We start from the raw sequence: 21,812 nt of genomic DNA on the forward strand, positions 1-21,812 counted from the left end.
ATAATGTACAAGTTATTTCCTTTATTCGATATAATACAAAAAAAAATTAATTACCAATAATTAATTGACTAATTGAGTATTTTTGTTTATTGATTCATGTTTTGTTAGGTAAAAAAATGTTGACTTGATCGGCGAATACGTGAGGGAGAAATAGCCTTAACAATTATTTAAGAGGACTAAACCCAACACATTCAGTCATATCTGTGAATACTGAAGTATTAGTTTCCCTTGTTAATATTAAACAAAAATAATTAATTACCAGTAATTAATTGTCTAAGTGTTATTTTATTTTTATTGATTTATGTCTTGTCTATGCCAATAAATAAATGTGCGTAGTTACAACTTGATCCGAGAAAGAGTGTGGGTGAAATAACGTGTACACACTTTTTACCAGACAGGCAGACGGACAGTTTGAGTTGATATAAGCTTTGTAGGTATATAGTGCAAGTCATTTATTTTGGCAACTTTTCACTTTCCTATCCCACTTTCAATATTTTCAGTATACTTGAATATAGATATTCCTATTAGTCCCCAGAATCTTTCAGTCTCTCTCACTCCTCACTTTCTCTCTCTCTCTCATTCTCTCTCTCTCTCATTCTCGCTCTCTCTCTGTCATTCTCGCTTTCTCTCTCTCTCTCTCTCACTCTCATTCTCGCTCTCTCTCTCCCTCTCATTCTCATTCTCGCTCTCTCTCTCTCTCATTCTCGCTCTCTCTCTCCCTCTCGTTCTCTCTCTCCCTCTCCCTCTCATTCTCGCTCTCTCTCATTCTCGTTCTCTCTCTCTCCCTCTCCCTCTCATTCTCGCTCTCTCTCTCTCTCTCTCACTCACTTTCACGTCACGTATCCCACGTTCAATACAGAAAGATTTACTTAAATGGAAATATTCGTATTAGTCCTCTGAATCCTTCAGTCTCTCTCTCTCTCTCTCTCTCTCTCTCTCTGCCTCTCGCGCTCTCAGTACCCACATTGATAAATACTCTCGGGGATAGCGCTAACAACCCAGCCTACACAAAATATCAACTGATAGTTCGATCTCCTCATTGCAACGTTGACTTCTTGGTAGTACCTTCCCCCTGACTCTTTTATTTCATGATCCCAACGAATAAAAAAAACATTCCTAAAAAAGATTGACTATGAGAATATAAGCTACTGAGGCACTGTGGGCGCGGCCATCCACCTGGTTTCAAAACAAGATTTCTATAAGCTAGTCATGTGTTGCCTGGCCGAGCCTCGTTTCAGTTGTTTGCGCTTATCACATGTCCAGGCACCCATCCAGTAGTGAGTGAGCTAAAACAGAAAGTTAATGAAATCATATCTTTCCTGAACCTCAATGGACCTTTTTGAAAAGAAAAAAAAACAACAACTAATTATATATGTGCTTTCGTAGGGTCCATTCTAGTCAACACACTCCTGGATTGGGAGACGGCGCCTAATGTCACGTGCAAGGTGTACGCTTACTCATCCAATCAGATAGCCAGCAGACGAATCAGTGACGTCAGGATTGTACTTACTGACGTCAACGACAGGGCTCCAGACTTTACGCAGGTATAGTTTATGAGTCGCACCCATTTTAAGATAGTCAATCTATGGTGTGGTTCTCTGTGGGTAACACACAAACTCATTTTCTTATATGCACACATTGAATCTTTCTATCACACACAGTGAAATACACATATTAGCACACACACACTACCTCAATCACACATACTTACACACACTCGCGCACTCAATTGATAGGTGACGGGCGACCGGTGACGATTCTATTTTGAATCATTAAAAATTAATTAAACGATTGATTCAAAATAATTGATGCTATTTCACTCAATGTAATCTTTAAATTTTATAAAGTTTATTTTTATTTAAATTTGTTTACTTACACGCTGAACATACTCACTGGCACAAACACACACACACTCACAAAGATTCACACTTCCGAAACCAAATCTCATATGCATTATGTATAAATCTTCTTATAATATAAAGAAAAAAGTAAGGCGTATGTATGTATGTATGTTACGCATAGAAATCAAAACCGTTTCACAAATCTTGATAAAACCTGGCATAAATGCTCCTTGGGTGCTAACTAGAACTGTCACGTATGTGTAGTAGCCCTAAAATAAACTTAAGACCCTCAAAAAAAAAGTTGCCCAACTCTATAAAAGTATCACTATTTCATGAATCTAGGCCATGTTTACACTAGAGAAGATCGAAAAGAAACTTTATCTAGATCTAATTTTCAAAACTACACTTTCACAGATAGTTTTTTACTTTGGCACATGAAAATACAAAATATAGTCTATTGATTACATTATTTAATAAAATTAACCTTCAAATTTGTGTTTCAAAAGCATTTTTACATAAATGTGTCCTCATATCTGCGAATTTAGACTCCTGACGTACTTTATAATCCCATTTATTTAACAAATCGGGTAAATCCGTTTTAATTGTACTTAATATTTCATTCATGTCGTGCTACTTTCGTTTTTAATAGATAGGGATGTATCGGCTTAACGGGTAAACCTATTTTCACAAAACTACTTTTATTTTCGTGACAAATATAAATCCAATCCACTAAATTAGTAATGCACAAACTAGGACCCGCAGGCCGCGGGTAATGTCCAGCTAGTGGGCCCTATATATATATATATATATATATATGTTATTAAAGGGTTGCTTTGGCCTGGCAATGGGTATCGAATTTCGACCTTATAAGGCTATAAGCTATAAGTAATGATGTCATAAACTATAATGCTATTGAGATTACATTGATTGAATTCCAATCAAAGAAAGCCTCCCATGGTTTCGTATTGTGAGTTGTAGTACTGAGCTTGACTTTCCCTTACAATTGCTTTATTATGTGTATAAATTGAATAAGACTGGTGAAAAACCTAGGCATTCGAATCAGATCTCAACTTTTTTAAATCCTTTTTTCCCACATCTAGTTAGGATAAAATAAATCAAAATAAATCAAAATAAATCAAAATAAATCCAAAAATAAATTACATGGATGTTTTCTTGGATGATCTAGAATGTACAAAATATAATTTAACTGAAGCCAATGAATATACTTTTTATAATCTCCCTTTGCGCTACGAAAACAAAACCATGAAGACCGGGTATGTTCACGAGGAAAAAAAAAAAGAGTATAATAATCTAGTTAGGAAAACGTAATGTTAGAATATTAAAGTGTATAAAAAGGGACTTAACCACATGTAATTTTATTTGACTGTCTTTGAGTTTGAGAATTGGATGACGTCCCTTTCAAGACACGTTTGTAAAAAGATCATAACTTTTCAGGGTTAATCATTTTTAGCAATATTACAGCCCATACTTAGATCTAGATATCCATATCTAGTATAAAGTTTTATGATCATATAGTCTTAATTTATAAAAAGAAATTTATACTTCTTGTAACTATTTCACAATACGAAAATCTACATATATTTGCTCCCCATAATCGGCGATAATATGATTATATCCCGCAATAATTATTATGCTATCAACGAACGAGTATCTTTAAAGAGAAACAAAATTCATTGTAGTCCCTTTAATGGTGTTCCCTGAGAAATCCTGTGGTGATTTGGCAGGTCTGCAGCAGTACCGTCCTCTGACAGGCAACGAGAATCTTCTTAGGAACTCAGAACACTTTCCCTTCTGCTCATAACCTTGACCTAATTGGTACACTATCTTATAAGAATTGAGCCATTTAACTTTCTAGTCTTGTTCCATTGGTTCTTCCATGGGCGTAGCCAGGATTTTTTTTCGGGGGGGGGGGGGTTTTGGGGGGGGGGATTTTTTCTCCCCCACCCCCCCCCCCCCGAGGAAAAAAAATTATGTGTATTTATGTGTGTGTGTGTACATACTCTTTATTACATTATGTGCCCTAGAATAGATTCTCCCATGAGTTAGTGGAAAAATTGTAGATTCCCCGCCATTACTAGCAAGGGAGTCTGGGGGAGCGCTTGGAGCTCCCCCAGCTTCGCCCCACCGCCGAGCACTATTTCTGGTATTGAAAGCCAACAAAATGCATATTCTGAGGTATATACTCTGCATTTTCCTGCTATTAATACGTTTTATTTCAAAAACCTAATGTGCTATTCTTACTGATTTACACCCTCCCGCGCCGTTCGGCGCATTTGCTGTTAAGCTGTTTCCATAAAATTGTAGATTCCCCGCCATTACTAGCAAGGGGGTCTGGGGGAGCGCTTGGAGCTCCCCCAGCGCGGGGCGAATCCCCGCCGCCAAGCACTATTTCTGGTATTGAAAGCCAACAAAATGCATATTCTGAGGTATCTACTCTGCATTTTCCTGCTATTAAAAAGTTTTATTTCAAAAACCTAATGTGCTATTCTTACTGACTTAGATCCTCCCGCGCCGTTCGGAGCATTTGACGTCAAGCTGTTTCCATAAAAATCTGTCACTGGTAATGTCTGAAGCCTCATGATGAGTGGCGTCTGACCCTTCATTATTTCTACTCTAAAATAGGTACTTTCTGGAGTTAGTGAAAAAATTGTAAACTCCCCGTGCTTGCTAGCAAGGGGGTCTGGGAAGCGCCGGAAGCTCCCCGAGCGCGGGGTATATTATCCAGCTATTTCAAAAAACCTAATCTGCTATTCTTACTGACTTAGACCCTCCCGCGCCGTTCTGCGGATTTGGCGGCAAGATGTTTCCAAAAAAATCTGTCACTGGCAATGTCTGAAGCCTCTTCCCACCTGCTCTGAAGACCTCGATGAAAGTGTGGCGCTAAATTGTACTGGGATATCATTGCAACTCTTCTTATGCGCAATTTATTTTGTCGGAGAACATGTCCAGCAAACCTCATGCGTCGCTCTCGCACAATCTTACTAAGAGGTCGACTCCCAGTTCGGCATAGGATTTCCTTGATTTAGACCCGATCTCTATAACTGACTCCTAAAATCTGTCTTAGCCATCTTTGTTGAGCCACATTTAGTGTTTTTCAATTTCGGCAGATGACTATTCACTGCAGTTTATTAATGGAGCCCAGCCACTGGTAAAAATGTGTAACCACTCTTGAATATGCTCTTGGAATTAAGTGACTGTAGTTTGCTTTAGATTTTATATCGAAAAGAGAAGTTTTATCTTCAAAATCATCTGTTTGGGGTTTTCCACCTCAAAATGCTCTTTAGGGGGATCTTAACTCATAACCATCTGGAGGGGGTTTAAACTTTAAAAAAAAGCCTTCTGTAGAAGAGGGGTTTAAACTCAAAACCCCCGATTGGATTGGCTACGCTCAAATAATTTTAGTGTGTAATTTGCTTTTTTTTTATATTGAAGAGGTATTTTTAGCATCAAACCCCTCTGAATGGGGGTTTAAACTCAAAACCCCTTTTGGCAACGCTCATAACATTTTGAGTGCGTAATTTGCTTTTTTTTTTCTTACACTGAAGATGTATTTTTTTTCCTCAAACTCGAACCCCTCTGGTAGGGGTTTTAAACTCGAACCCCCCCTGGTAGGGTTTTTTTAACTCGAACCCCCTGGTAGGGGGTTTTAAACTCAAAACCCCTTTGGTTGTGCTGGGGCAAGTGATGGTTTAGTATTAAAATCTCAACTAAAATAAACAAAAACAAAGCAAAAAATCAGTCACTAAATTCCGACTCCCCCCTTCGGGGGGGGGGGGATTTCATTTCGGGGGGGGGGTTGAACCCCAAAACCCCCCCCTGGCTACGCCCTTGGGTTCTTCCCTAGTGCTATTAGAGCATGGAATGGGTTGCCTGAGCTAGCCAGGAAAACCAGTGACTTGGCAGAATTTAAGTCATTGGTTAATATGCATGACTAAATGCATGACGCGTAGGACGTAATCATCTTCTTTTTTGAAGTAACGTCTGTATTATATAAGATAAGATAAGCATGAATTTCTGACGTCATTTTATTTATTCATTTGCAGTATTTTTTTGAAGGGTCTGTGCTAGAAAACTCAGCACTTAGTGTTTCTGTTGGCAAAGTCAGTGCACATGATGCGGACAGCGGCATGAATGGACAATTTAACTTCTCCTTGCCATTTAGTAAGGATTTAACATTTCGGGGATTGATGGATAAAATATTAAATTAAAAAAAAAATGTGCAATTTTTTAATCATTGGCTGGATTATTGGGTGCTTTTAGAATGATGATTGGCTCATTAATTCATAGATTGATTGAGTGATCGAGTGATGTTTTGATAATTGATAAATTGATGGATTAATTCATTGAGTGATTGGCCTATTGATTAAATGACTGATTAATATATTAAGTAATTGCTTGCTTGATTTAACGATTGATTGGTTTAGTGTATGATTGAGTGGTAGTGATTAAATTATTGCATGATTGATATTGATTGTTTCTATTTTGGGATAATTAATTTTTTAGTTTAATTTATATTCAGACATAGTTATTTCCTTACTATTGCATGATTGATGGATGATCGATCGAGCTATTGATTGATTGTAAATATCATTGCAGCCGAACACTTTCTGATCGATCCAAACACGGGAGTATTAACCCTCAATGGCGATGTGGATTACGAAAACGAGACTTCTTACTTGGTTCTAGTCGAGGCCAAAGATTTAGGCCTACCCACCTTCTCGTCACGCACCTACGTCAACATCAGAGTACTTCCGGTCAACGAGTACCCTCCTGTCTTCACCCAAATCGTTGGAACACAAACTATCTCAGAGGCAAGTGAGCCAGGTAAGATATTTACAAAGCTTATATCAACTCTGTATTTCTGTTTGTCTGGTAAAAAGTTTGAACACGCTATTTCTCCCACATCCATTCTGGATCAAGTTGAAACTTTGCACAATTTTTAACTGGAGTAAGCAATACATCTTATCTTATCTTATATGATACAGACGTTACTTCAGAAAAGATGATGATTACGTCCTACGCGTCATGCATTTAGTCATGCATGTTAACCAATGACCTAAACTCCGCCAAGTCACTGGTTTTCCTGGCTAGTTCAGGCTACCCATTCCATTCCATGCTCTAATAGCGCTATGGAAGAAGGAGCTTTTGTACAAATTTGTCTTAGCATATGGGACGAGGAATGAATCAATAAAAACGAAATAGTCATATCAATTGGTTATTACTTACTAATTATTTTGTTTAATACCAACAAGGGAAATCAATCTTTCAGTATTAACAGATATGTTTAAATATGTCTGGGCTCTGACCCATAAATTATTGTATACAGTATTTCTCCCTAACCAAGAAAATAAAACTACTTGTCTAGAAATTGACCCCCAAAAAATGTACATAACAATAAAGGTTTAGCGAGGGTTGGAAACTAAAACGTAATGAGTGCAGACGTGTGCGGCTTACGTTATTGGGATCAATTCAGTTATAACTAATTTCCATGATCAAACTTCTGAAGTTGATGATATTAAACTTTTTTTTAAATTTGTATTTCTATTATAGTTTTAGTTTCGTTGTTCGACTTATTTTTATTTCGTTGTACGCTCTTTTCCATTTTTTCATTGTATTTTTATTTCTATTTCTGTGTATGTTATTCTTTATTTTTATTTATTTATTTATTCTATTTGACTTATAATAAAATAAAGCAATAACGTATGAACAGAAAAGAAAGAGATTACAGGAAGCATTCCTTTCAGAAAATGCAAAATTTTTTTTCAGGTTCTTTTGTAACCAGTATTGAGGCTACTGACGATGACCATGGGCTCGATGGTCAGATTGTGTATTCACTTCTGGACAACAACGTACCTTTTATTCTTGAACCGGTCACTGGTCGTCTTGTCGTGGGTCTTGGACTAGACGCAGAGAATATTACGCAGTACAATCTCACGGTCATCGCTTCTGACCAGTCAGAGACTGAGGTCAAATCGGTCACTATGTCCCTGTTGGTTAATGTTTTGGATGTAAATGACAACCCACCAACCTGTGACTTTGTTCATCCCATCAGTTTAAAATCACCCCTCGTAAACACGCCGTTCGCAAAACTAAACTGCCCAGATGCAGATATCACTTTGACTGTACTCAGATATGAGATAATGGACTGTAAGCCTTTTAACATTTTCAGCATTGACCCAAACACTGGCGAGATAAGCGTGGTCAGCGTGGACGGTAACCCCCAGGGCGTGTATCAACTGATTGTCAAGGTTTCTGACAACGGCGTGCCCCAGTTGTATACAACTTTCTCACTGGAGGTACTATTGGAGGTCAATTTGCAGTTCAAGGACTTCCCATTACTTCCGGTTCACCTGAACGAAAATGAAGATGCCAATAAAGTTGTTGCTAATGTGACAGCCACTGGGGCATATGATCCAGTAACGTATAACATTGTTGGTGGAAATGACAACGAACAGTTCAGCATGGGTCACTACTCTGGTACACTGCGGCTGGTCAAGGGCTTGGACAGAGAATCTATAGACAGATTTAATCTGATCATCCAGGCCTCAACGCTTAGTGGACAGGTCATTACAAAGACGCTGGACATCATAGTGGACGATGACAATGATGAGATGCCCACTTTTCCCAATTCTCGTTATGAGCGGAAGGTCTTGGAGAGTGTAACACCGCCTCAGAGCCTTGGTTTGATCACAGCGGTCGACAAGGACACGGGCAATAACTCATTACTTACTTACAGCATATGTTCCGGAAACGATGAGGGAGTGTTTGATATAGATGCGGCTTCCGGAGAACTCTGGGTAAGAAAGAACTTAGACAGTGAGGCAACACAGGCTTATAATCTGGAATTGTGTGTCAAGGACGGTGGGAGTCCATCTTTAAACAGCTCCACCGTTGTCTTCGTGAGTGTTGAAAACATAAACGAGTTTAAACCGGTTATAACACCATCAGTTGACATCATAAATCTCACACTTTCCGAAGATTCTGTTATTGGATTACAAGTTCTCGTCATCAGCGGGTCGGATCCAGACCGCGGTTCAGAAGTACGGTACTCCATCTTTGGCTTGAGTTCACCTGAATACTTCTCTATAGGTGAACTCACGGGGGAGGTGTACTTGACCTACCCTTTGGACAGAGAAACCTTATCAAACTTTACATTCGGGGTTCGTGTCATCGACACCGTTGGTCAGTCTGCCACTACAACTGTCAGTGTCACCGTGACTGATGTCAATGACAATGACCCAGTGTTCGATAAGTCTAGCTATGTGTTTACGACAGCTCATGAAACCAAGGCTAATACTTATATAGATTCATTTACAGTAACTGACCAAGACAATGGACTCAACGGCTCGGTTACGCTGTCTATATCATCTGGTAACACAGGAGACACGTTTAAAATCATAGGTTCAAATTTACTATCAAACGCGGTGCTTGATGCTAACGACCAGAACCAATATGATCTAATAGTGACTGCTACTGACCGTGGAAATCCTCCTAGGAGTTCGTCTGCTTATGTAACTGTTCTCGTTGGTCCAGAATTCAAAAAACCTTCTTTCCAGATTGACAGTTCAAACCCTATCACTTTGATCGAAACATTAGCAGTAGGAAGTTTGGTCAAAGACCTGGATGCAACAGTTTTGGGGGCAAAAGAGGGATCAGGTGGCGACCTCCTCTATTCTATCACAAGCGGAGATCCTCATCAACATTTCTCTATCGAGCCTTTCGAAGGTGCTCTAACGCTTGTTTCTCCGTTAGACTATTCTGCTACATCATTCTTCTCCCTGCAAGTGATCGCCCAGAATAAATACAAGTTTTCGTTAAATGACACCGTCTTGGTCAACGTGACGCTCATCCAGGTGAATGTCCGCACTCCGCAGTTCACGTCTGATGTCTACAACTGGACAGTCAATGAAACCGCTGGTGTTGGCTCCTCTGTTGGTAAGGTCAGCGCCGTGGACCAAGATGCCGGACAGTTTGGGAAAGTGAGCTACTCTTTAAAGTCCGGGGCTCCATTCCAGATCAACTCGAGCACGGGGTTGATCACGTTGTCTGGTACTCTGGAGTACTCTCAAGCTAAGAGCTACAGTTTCTACGTCACCGCCATCGACAACGCAGGAGCTACAAGCAAGACGTCATCCGCTGTCGTCATCATATACGTCATTGACTTCAACAATCACGCCCCAACTTTTCCCAGCAACTTTTACAGCGTGACACTACCGGAATCTTTCCCTTTGCATCAAGAGTTTCTCATCACCTCAGCATTCGACCTCGACTCTGGTTCTTTCGGATCTATTCTTTACAGCATCGCATCCAGCAATGCAGGAAGCATGCTGACAGTAGACTCACATACTGGAGCATTGTCTCTTCAGCAGCACTTAGACTACGAATCTTTACAGACGATACACTTGACAATCATGGCGGCTGACGGAGGCAGCCCACGGCTAAGCAGTACTGCATCTGTCATCATCAATGTGGAAGACGTCAACGACGAGGTTCCTAAGTTCCCCAGTGAGACGGTGGAGCTCAACATTCCGCAATCCACCCCGGCACTTGCATTAATCTACTCGGCGTCAGCCTCGGATAAAGATAAAGGAAATAACGGCGAGGTGATATACACCATCGCGAGCGGCAACGATGCCGGGCTCTTCACCATCGACACCTTAAAAGGAGATCTAAAAACCTCGAGATCTTTGATGTCCGGCAGTGGATTTTACACTTTGGCGGTGGCGGCCGTAGATCAGGGTCGTCCTTCACTCACTGGCACCGTGATGGTCAGCGTGGCCGTCAGCCCCATAGCCAACCTGCCCGCTGATGCCTCCGTCAAAGAGAATGAGCCATCTGGCACACTTGTTAGTGGCCTCCCGCACTCCTCTTCTGTCATTGGATACAGCATCACGTGAGTACATGTCTGTGTACTTTAATCTGTATAGTAATTTTACCTTTACCTATCCCTTAGTCTGCTGGACCGTCGGGGCACCAAGCAAGATTCGTCCACCGTCTTTCTCCATTCCTTTCTGTTTTTTTGCCTAAGTTAGAACCTCTTTCAATGGCAGGCCCGTCCATTCTTTTATGTTGTCCTCCCATCGCTTTCTCTGTCTGCCTCTTCTTTTTCCTGGTACTGTTCCCTGAAGGAAGGTCTTTGCGAGCCCCAAAGATATTGTAATATGGCCATAATACAATAGCATTTGATAATTAAATCTTCGCGATTAAAGTCATTGCTAAACTAGTAGTGAGGTTGGATACAGTATCGCAGATTTCTTTTAAGATCATTTCTGGGTTACTCTGGAGAAATAGAAATGGCTAGTGAGAGGCAATGCCTATCTAGGTGTTACGTTTATTATGGGGTGAGACTCTGTAGCGATGAATCGACATATGAGCTACAAAATTATAGTTTATAAATGCTTTAAATTTTATTAACACTGAAACCACTATCTAGTTTCTATTCCTCCATTTTGGTTCTCCCCCTTTCAACATGCGTTCGCACCGTTCCACATTTACACTAGTATGCGCACGTAACAGCCGGGCATCGACATGTCACTTCTGCAAGTGTTTGTATGTGCCACTTCTTTCTGTGTTTGTAGGTGTCTCCACTGACTGTTGGTATGTGTCACTTTTGGTCTCTTTTGACTCTGTATGTATCTCTTCTTCCTGTGTTTGTATGTATCTCTTCTTCCTATGTTTGTATGTATCTCTTCTTTCTGTGTTTGTATGTATCTCAATCTCAAGCTCAATCTTGTGCCGACTGTGGTAACATAAGAGGACTATATGAGGGCATGAGAAAAGCCTTTGGACCTCACACCAGCAAGTGTGCTCCGCTCAAGTCAAAAGATGGCTCAATCATCAGCGATCGTGCGCTGCAAATGGAACGATGGGTAGAACACTATGCAGAACTCTACCAGATTGAAAACGCCATCTCACCAAATGCTGTTTCCAACTTCCCATCACTTCCAGTTTTGACGGAATTAGACGAAGCGCCCTCAGTAAAGGAGCTGAGCATTGCCATTGACATGCTTGCACATGGGAAAACACCCGGAGGAGATGGCATTCCTGCTGAAGTAATTCAGGCTGGAAAACATGCCCTAATCAAACCACTCCATGAACTGCTAAGCTTGTGCTGGGAACAAGGAATGGTCCCCCAAGAATTGAAAGACTCCAACATTGTTACAATTTATAAAAATAAAGGCGACCGCTCTGATAGTAACAATTACAGAGGCATCTCACTGCTTAGCATAGTCGGAAAGGCTTTTGCTAGAGTATTACTAAAGCGATTACAGATCCTGGCAGATCGTGTTTATCCAGAGTCGCAGTGTGGCTTTAGGGCAGGTAGATCTACAACAGACATGATTTTCTCTCTGCGGCAGCTACAGGAGAAGAGCAGAGAACAAAAGCAGCCCCTCTTCATAGCTTTTATTGATTTGACCAAGGCCTTTGACCTTGTTAGCAGAAGCGGTCTGTTTGCTGTACTAGAGAAAATCGGCTGCCCAAATAAGTTAAGAAAACTAGTGTCAGCTTTTCACGAAAATATGCAGGGTACCGTTCAGTTTGAAAGTTCTTCCTCCAGGCCATTCTCCATTAAGAGCGGTGTAAAACAAGGATGTGTACTGGCCCCTACACTATTTGGCATCTTCTTCTCAGTCGTACTATCCAGTGCTTTTAAATCCCTGGAAGACGGAATATACATCCATAGCAGATCCGATGGAAGGCTCTTTAACCTGGCACGTCTTAAAGCCAAAACGAAAAGGCGTCGTATCTTGATAAGGGAGCTGCTGTTTGCAGATGACGCGGCACTCGTATCTCACTCACAAGGAGGTCTACAGAAGCTAGTGAACGCCTTAGCAGCTGCTTGTCAAGAGTTTAGCCTTACTATAAGTCTCTCCAAGACCGAAATCCTGGCACAAGACGTCGCAGAAATACCTATAATACAAATTGGGAACCACACCCTTTCAGTGGTGCAGGAATTTACCTACTTGGGTTCAACAATTGTCAGTAACCTAGACTTAGACATCGAGCTGACAAAAAGGATAGAAAAAGCTACCACAGCATTGGCAAAACTCTCCAAGCGCGTCTGGGAAAATGGTAAATTGACCACAGCGACCAAAATCCTAGTCTACAACGCCTGTGTTGTGAGCACTCTCCTTTATGGCAGTGAAAGCTGGTCAACATACATGTACCAAGAGCACAGATTGAATAGTTTCCACTTGCGCTGCCTGAGACGCATAATGGGCATCTCTTGGAGGGACCATGTCTCCAATCAGGAAGTTTTGAGATTGGCCAATATGAACAGCATGTATGCTCTCCTGACACAAAGAAGATTACGCTGGCTCGGACATGTCACCCGAATGCCAGATGGTAGAATCCCGAAAGATATCTTATATGCTGAGCTTGTGGAAGGAGTCAGACCCAAGGGCCGCCCAAGACTAACATATAGAGATGTCTGCAAGCGAGACATGAGAGCCTCAGGCATCAGTGAAAGTATGTGGGAAAACATAGCCAAAGACCGGAGTGCATGGAGACAGACTGTGCGTGCTGGGACAACCCTTGCTGAGAACAAAAGAATTGAAGCGGCTTTAATCAAGAGGGAAAAAAAGAAAGCTGCCCTGTCTGCTAGCCCTAAATCAGAGGCATACACATGTACGAATTGTGGCAAAGTCTGCCGTTCTAGAATTGGCTTGATTAGCCACACCAGATTCTGCCCCGTCTCAAGATTAAGCCAAAACCAGTGACTCACTTGGGCGCATCCATTGCCTTTCGAGACAAAAGGAGCCATATATGTATCTCTTCTTCCTGTGTTTGTATGTATCTTATCTTTCTGTGTTTGTATGTATCTCTTCTTCTTGTGTTTGTATGTATCTCTTCTTTCTGTGTTTGTATGTATCTCTTCTTCCTGTGTTTGTATGTACCTCTTCTTCCCGTGTTTGTATGTATCTCTTCTTCCTTTATCTGTATGTGTCACTTCTGACTATGTTTTTATCTTTTCTGCCTGTGTTTGTATGTGTCACCTCTGACAGTGTTTGTATGTATCTCTTCGTATTATTTGTGTGTTTTACTTCTGCCTGTGCTTGTATGTACCACTTCGCATCCTGCCTGTGTTTGTATGTACCACTTCGCATCCTGCCTGTGTTTGTATGTACCACTTCGCATCCTGCCTGTGTTTGTATGTACCACTTCGCATCCTGCCTGTGTTTGTATGTACCACTTCGCATCCTGCCTGTGTTTGTATGTACCACTTCGCATCCTGCCTGTGTTTGTATGTACCACTTCGCATCCTGCCTGTGCTTGTATGTGTCAAAGCTGTCTGTATGTGTGTGTGTGTATTGAATTATATTTCCAGTGCTGTAGAAACGCCCTGAATTAAGAAAACGTCCGCAAATATCGCGACTGTCCAATCTGAGATTATTTTGGAAAGAAAAAAAAAAGATAAAAATGAATAAACATATTCTACAATAATTTAACAAATGCCGACAGCCGAAATATATTCTACGAGTGACCCAAATAAGATTATATAAGCAGTAAAGAACGAAAGAGAAACTAGTTACTTTGAAACACAGACCGGAATGTTAGTGTAACTGAGTGTAACAATAACAATCTTACCTATTTAGTCACGTGACTCATGACGCAAAAAGAAACCGTTAAAAACACACAGGTCCTGGCTTGCTCATAGGGCAAGGTCAACGTAAGGCAGACGTGAGCTCAACCCGTCATTTGTCTACACACACATCAAGTCACTGCTAAAGAGTGTCAGATGTTCAGTCAAATGTGTAACCAAGATTACCCCGTTGTCAAACTGGGTCACCACCTTACCTGGGGCTTAACCCTGAATGAGTCAAGGTGTGGAGTGGACTTGAACGAAGTAGCAAGTACCCGGTGAGAGGTGACAGTTCGAAGATATTTTTTACCGGAACAAGGTAACAACCATTTAGCAAATTGGCAAGGAAGTTATAGAATATAGACTCTACATAGGGCCCAGATAGCCTCGTCGGGTTAGATGTACTTTTGGCGGCCTTTATTCGAGTCCATATCACATTCTTATTCATCTGTTTGCAATGCCTGTCCTAACTTGATTTCAAAACAAGCAATATAGATATATGCAAAGTTTGTATTGAGTGAAGGCAGAAGACCTTTCAATCGCTATCATATTTCTAAGTATTGCATGGTTTATCTCCTATATAAAACAAAAGCTTCTTGGTTATTGTTATTTTATTGATTCGTGTGTTGTCATTAACAATGAATAATTTAGCAAAAATTTCAACTTGTACGAGATTGGGTGATATAGAAAACGCCCTGATGGAATCAGACGGCGGTGTAAGTTAATATAAGCTTTGGGATAGTCTGTCATTCTGAGATATTAGTGGACATGTAACTAAAACGATTTTTGTAACTGGATTTTATTTATTTAGTCAAACTATTTATTTGATCAGGGATCTTGGAGGCTTGAATGTTTATCAATTTAAGTTGCTTTTTAATTACCAATACACTAAGGAAGAGCTTCTTGTGCGCTTAACAGAACACCGTTGGCATCATTCTCTTGTTTGTGACCCCAAAACAATTTAATCCTTTTTGAGTTGGGCCACATCCGTAATAATCAATCTAAAACAGTGACGTCCTCCTGTGGGCCACATCCGCAATAAACAATCTAAAACAGTGACGGCCTCCTGTGGGCCACATCCGCAAAAAAACAATCTAAAACAGTGACGTCATCCTGTGGGCCACACCCGCAATAAACAATCTAAAACAGTGACGTCCTCCTGTGGGCCACATCCGCAATAAACAATCTAAAACAGTGACGTCCTCCTGTGGGCCACATCCGCAATAAACAATCTAAAACAGTGACGTCCTCGTGTGGGCCACATCCTCAATAAACAATCTAAAACAGTGACGTCCTCCTGTGGGCCACATCCGCAATAAACAATCTAAAACAGTGACGTCCTCCTGTGGGCCACATCCGCAATAAACAATCTAAAACAGTGACGTCATCCTGTTGGCCACATCCGCAATAAACAATCTAAAACAGTGACGTCATCCTGTGGGCCACATCCGCAATAAACAATCTAAAACAGTGACGTTCTCCTGTAGGCCACATCCGCCATAAACAAGCTAAAACAGTTACGTCATCCTGTTGGCCACGTCCGCAATAAACAAGCTAAAACAGTGACGTCATCCTGTGGGCCACATCCGCAATAAACAATCTAAAACAGTGACGTTCTCCTGTAGGCCACATCCGCCATAAACAATCTAAAACAGTGACGTCATCCTGTGGGCCACATCCGCAATAAACAATCTAAAACAGTGACGTTCTCCTGTAGGCCACATCCGCCATAAACAAGCTAAAACAGTTACGTCATCCTGTTGGCCACGTCCGCAATAAACAAGCTAAAACAGTGACGTCATCCTGTGGGCCACATCCGCAATAAACAATCTAAAACAGTGACGTCACCCTGTGGGCCACATCCGCAATAAACAATCTAAAACAGTGACGTCATCCTGTGGGCCACGTCCGCAATAAACAATCTAAAACAGTGACGTCCTCCTCTGGGCCACATCCGCAATAAACAATCTAAAACAGTGACGTCCTCCTCTGGGCCACATCCGCAATAAACAATCTAAAACAGTGACGTCCTCCTCTGGGCCACATCCGCAATAAACAATCTAAAACAGTGACGTCCTCCTCTGGGCCACATCCGCAATAAACAATCTAAAACAGTGACGTCCTCTTCTGGGCCACATCCGCAATAAACAATCTAAAACAGTGACGTCCTCCTCTGGGCCACATCCGCAATAAACAATCTAAAACAGTGACGTCCTCTTCTGGGCCACATCCGCAATAAACAATCTAAAACAGTGACGTCATTGTGTTGGCCGCATTCTATTCCGACATCTTTGTTATTGGATGTATCACAGCATTAAAACTAATGAGTCTAATGAAACTTAACTTCTACTGCTTAATTATACACAATAAGCAGACGTTTCGAAGGGGCCGGCTAGCACCGCATCATGGACTGATTTGACTCGAGGGTTGTAGTTCTGGTATCACTGTTCTAAAATGTAAATGCTTTTTCTTGTGTAACCTTTTAATAGCAAAATAAATGTAGTCCTTTTATTTCCTTTGTTTGTCTTTAGTCTTAAGTTTTTGGCCAGATCTCATTTGTTAGATCAGTGTTTCCCAAACTTTTCCCTTAACGGAACACTTCACACATTCGGAGTATTTAGCGGAACGCTTTCATCATTTTTTAGAGAATTTATTTACCCGGTGTCCTACTAGTTAATTATTTCAGTAGTTCGTGGAACACCTATCAGGCCTCGCGGAACTCTGAGGTTCCGAGTAATATAGTTCGGGAAACTCTGGGCTATATATTCTGTTTATATATATATATATTTATTTATTTATTTATTTATTTTGTTTCTAGGGGAGGTAATTACGGAAATAGTTTTTCAGTCAATAATGCAACGAGATCTTTACTGACCACCAAGCCACTGGACAGAGAAGACTACGCTTTATATCAGCTGACCATCACTATGTGGAACAATACTGGTAAAGCTGGCGAAATAGTAAGTCACATTTTATGTTGTTGTTTTTTTATCTAGAAGTATAATAAACTTAAAACATAAGTTTCAATATATAGTAAGGTCTTCGATTGAGTACGGTCATCTATATTACTATGCAAACCCAGTTTTGAATAAAGTCAGTGTCACAAGCTAAGCTTTATAAAGAAAAGGCAGAATTTAAGTCTTTGGTTAACATGCATGACTAGATGCATGACGCGTAGGACGTAATCATCTTCTTTTTTTGAAGTAACGTCTGTATAATATAAGATAAGTTAAGAAAAATAAAAATACAGTGAGTTTGTGAAAGTTTGTGTTATACACAAACTCGAATTCAGACCATTTTGCTTTGCACACAAAACGAATAAATTACATAAATGCTACGGAATGTGAAGAACTGCTTTTTTTTTGCACTTTTAAATTTTAATATTGAGGACAAAAGATTTTGCTTTCATAATACCAGAAGTAGAAGGCTGCTTTATCTAGTGGTATCATGGTATGTGTTCTGGACTGTCTTTCGTTGGTCTTAATGTTCCAGGGTTCAAACCCTGCCGTCCGCATCCCACTCTGTCCTGCCAGAGGTTTTAGGTAAGGATGTCGTTGCATCTACTTCAAGCAAGAGGACCGCTGAAAACTAGAATAGCAACAGGGAAGATTTGTAAAGGTGTTAAATAGAGGACTTGTAGAGCCATGAAACGCCACAATAGAAAAAAAAGATATAATATCAGAACATACCATCACAAATTATTTCTTTTTTTTTCAGTCATTGAATGTCAAGGTTCTAGACAAAAACGACAACAAACCCAAGTTCAAGGACCCCGAGCTGACCATACGTATCGTTGAGAACATGTTAACAGGGGTCAGTATTGGTCAGGTGACTGCTGAGGACGCTGACGAGCCGGGCAGCAACAGCCACATCACTTACACGATGTCGTCCTTCCAAGGCAATAGGTACATCGCCCTGGACAGCTCCACTGGGCAACTCAGCCTGAAAGAGTCTATCAGCTATGAGACGGTGTCGTCTTTGACCTTTGAGGTCATCGCTAAAGACGGTGGATCCCCTCAGCTGTCGTCGACGGCCACTGTTAATTTAGTGGTGTATGATATCCTCGAGACTGTTATTGAACGAGGTAAGTGACCAGGGTTTGCATGACACCAGTGCCTAGTGCGCGAGTTACAATGGTATGGTTCTAAACATTGATGCTGTCACGTTAGGTTGCCATGGGATTGTGTCGTTAGTACACTTCTTAGTTACCTTTCATATATTTATTCCAATGACACAAATACAGGTGTCTTCCGAGAAATATTAAAACTCTGTGACGTATTCCCAATATATATTTCCTCCCTTTAATACTATTTCTTTGACACACACACAAATAATATATTCAATATAAGGCTTGTCCGAAAATTAATGAGGAGTGCAGTATTTCACGTTGTTACGTAGCCCCAGCTGCAACCTACTTAATTTTCCCCATCCAGCGAGGACAAAACCATTATCCGCCGGTGGCCGATTAAGATTCTCTTTTTGCAATCTACCTCTGTCCTCGGCAGTGGATTTTCTTTTGGTCTCACTTGTGTATCCCGCGGCCTATAAAAGTGATCTCCACCTGTCTCGTTTGAAAACCGCCAGCAGCCAAATGCTCTCTTCTATGTCAGTTAATGCAAGTTGGCGCCTAAGCTTGTCTCGTTCGCTTGGGGCACCTCTATTACGTCGATCATAAATTCACTACTATGAACGAGTTCTCATTTAGTGTTTTTTTTTTGTTTAAATTCTTACAATTACAATGAATGAATAAATGCTCTAATATCCAATAAATTAGTTTCAACTGAACTCATTTTTCTAGTTTTAATTTTACTTTTATTACAGCTTCTACAAAACTGAATAATATATCGACAAAACAAATTTTCTTGTATTTACACTTTTATAATTACACTTTTATAATTGTATCTTCGGAACTGAGATTTTCTTTCTCAATATTTTTCCTCTTTTTTGTCAGCGACTTTTGACTTGACCTCCATATCTGATCGGCTCTGTAATAATTTTACTCGTGAATAATGCTCGATTTTTTCCTTGACATGAAATTTCTAGAATAAGGTCACGGCTAACTGCTGTATAGATTCGTGACAGCTGCCAGATTTTTTGATGATGATAGAAAGACAAATTGTGGCTTTTTTTGTTATATTACACAGATTATCAATCTTTATCTGCCAGATTAGATATCAGTAATTTTTTGAAATAAATTAACTTGACAGAACTGTGACTTGTTTAAACAAATTGTTAATTAATACATTAAGCCTTGTAGCACTTCGGGGAAGGGGGGGGGATGGGCTTTCTGTTTCGCTGTCCCTCTTTAAGCTCGCCAAAAAAAGATCACCTTTGGCTTGCGGGATAAGCATCAGACTTCTATACAGTCCACACCAGCCTCCAACAGAACTTGGTTATCTGTAAGGAAGTCTTGCCAGCGTAAGCTTATTAAGGATGTGAAGGTGCCTTAGAAGGAAGTGTTCGAGGAACCCTAGATGCCTTCTATAGAGCACCCAGATTAGATTTTACGAAATATCCAGGTTCCAACTAGGTTTGCGTAGTCACACAGGAAAGACTAAAGAGCATTATAATATACCATTTTATTCTATATTTTCTTTCTGTAAGCTTTAAAATAATGTTATTATACTCTTATATAACAATATAAGTCTTTCTATGTAAAAAGTATCACATATAATACACTATACCACCCCAGGTTTCAATACTACGTACTTCATCTCTCACGAGTTCCCTCACGACGCTGCAAAGGGTGAAGTTGCATGTACGCTGATACCAGAAGACTTTGGTTTGGATCCTACTGTTACTAGGACAAATGAAGTCACATCTGTGGGAAACAATGTTTTTGAAGTGTCCAGGTAAGCTATTTTTAAGGGTGAAGACATCAAAGGCAAATCATCCTTGCAGGCCTATGATGGTAATCAGTGTGGCTATCAAATACACCTCCTTTCGTGAACAAATATTGTCTTTCCTTGATTGAGGAAATGGTACACATATTTTATTTTCCCATGAAGCCAGTGGTGCACATATTTTATTTTCCCATGAAGCCTATGGTGCACATATTTTATTTTCCCATGAAGCCAGTGGTGCACATATTTTATTTTTTCATGAAGCCAGTGGTGCACATATCTTATTTTCCCGTGAAGCGAGTGGTGCACAATTTTATTTTCTCATCAAACCAATGGTGCACACTTTTATCTTCTCATGAAGCCACTGGTGCACATATCTTATTGTCTGATAAAGCCAGTGGTGCACATATTTTATTTTCCCATGAAGCCACTGGTGCACATATCTTATTGTCTGATGAAGCCAGTGGTGCACATATCTTATTGTCTGATGAAGCCAGTGGTGCACATATCGTATTGTCTGATGAAGCCAGTGGTGCACATATCTTATTGTCTGATGAAGCCAGTGGTGCACATATCTTATTGTCTGATGAAGCCAGTGGTGCACATATTTTATCGTCTGATGACGCCAGTGGTGCACATATTTTATCGTCTGATGACGCCAGTGGTGCACATATTTTATCGGCTGATGACGCCAGTGGTGCACATATTTTAGCGTCTGATGACGCCAGTGGTGCACATATTTTATCGTCTGATGACGCCAGTGGTGCACATATTTTATCGTCTGATGAAGCCCATTACACGTTTATGTTTGGAGACTATTTGGTGACCCCAATCTATTTCCAGATTCCTCTCATATTAGTGCAGTTTCTTTTTCTGTTTTCAAATCTCAGCACTGGTGCATCTCAATTCACTTCAGCTTGCACTGCAGCTTAGCAATAATTTTATCTTTAATTTAAGCAGAGAAATCCTAAACCTAATCCTTATTCTGTAATGAAGATAAAGTCTATGTCAATTATCGAATCTATTTAGGTTTACATATGCAATGTATATTTGTAACTGTAATTGCACCCCCCCCCCTCATTTTTTTCTCATTAGCTGAGCGATTTCCGCTTTATCTTCTTGTGTGAGAATTAAATTTTTGTCAAATACGTTATTTAGTCTCTATAATTATTTAATTTCTGAAGAAGTAGCAAGAAAACATTGAAGCTTGATTATTTAATTAGTGAGAGGAGCGTTAAAGTCCTACCTCTTCAATCTACTCGCTACTCTAATTAGAAGCAAAACAAACCCGATCCTATGTCCAACTCATTCCTCAGTTCCGGTGACGTCACGGTCAGTATGGCTGAAAAGATTTTTGAAAACGGGCGTTACTTTCAGTGGATGGTGCTGACCACCAGTGAGACAAGTGGCACCAAGTCCATGGTGGGACTAGTACGACTGGACACTTTCAACAAGAACAAACACCTGGTGGCTGTAATAGTCTCACTGGACGAGGTGGACCTAAGGTCCAAAGTGTAAGTAGGT

General features: G+C 40.5%; 1 protein-coding gene across 2 annotated transcripts in view; it reads left to right on the plus strand.

Annotated features, from left to right (window-relative positions):
• The window catches only part of LOC106056608 (protocadherin Fat 4-like), a 60,327-nt gene that overhangs the window by 21,038 nt on the left and 17,477 nt on the right, over nt 1-21,812 (plus strand). For both annotated transcript variants that reach the window (XM_056027341.1, XM_056027340.1), the window contains exons 8-15: nt 1,387-1,544; nt 5,906-6,023; nt 6,459-6,686; nt 7,629-10,755; nt 17,264-17,405; nt 18,163-18,529; nt 20,138-20,297; nt 21,605-21,802. In XM_056027341.1, coding sequence (XP_055883316.1) covers nt 1,387-1,544; nt 5,906-6,023; nt 6,459-6,686; nt 7,629-10,755; nt 17,264-17,405; nt 18,163-18,529; nt 20,138-20,297; nt 21,605-21,802 — 4,498 coding nt within the window. The remainder of the gene's footprint in view (nt 1-1,386; nt 1,545-5,905; nt 6,024-6,458; nt 6,687-7,628; nt 10,756-17,263; nt 17,406-18,162; nt 18,530-20,137; nt 20,298-21,604; nt 21,803-21,812) is intronic.

The sequence above is a fragment of the Biomphalaria glabrata genome, chromosome 4 (assembly GCF_947242115.1).
Source record: "Biomphalaria glabrata chromosome 4, xgBioGlab47.1, whole genome shotgun sequence".
In the NCBI taxonomy this organism is placed as follows: Eukaryota; Metazoa; Mollusca; class Gastropoda; family Planorbidae; genus Biomphalaria; species Biomphalaria glabrata.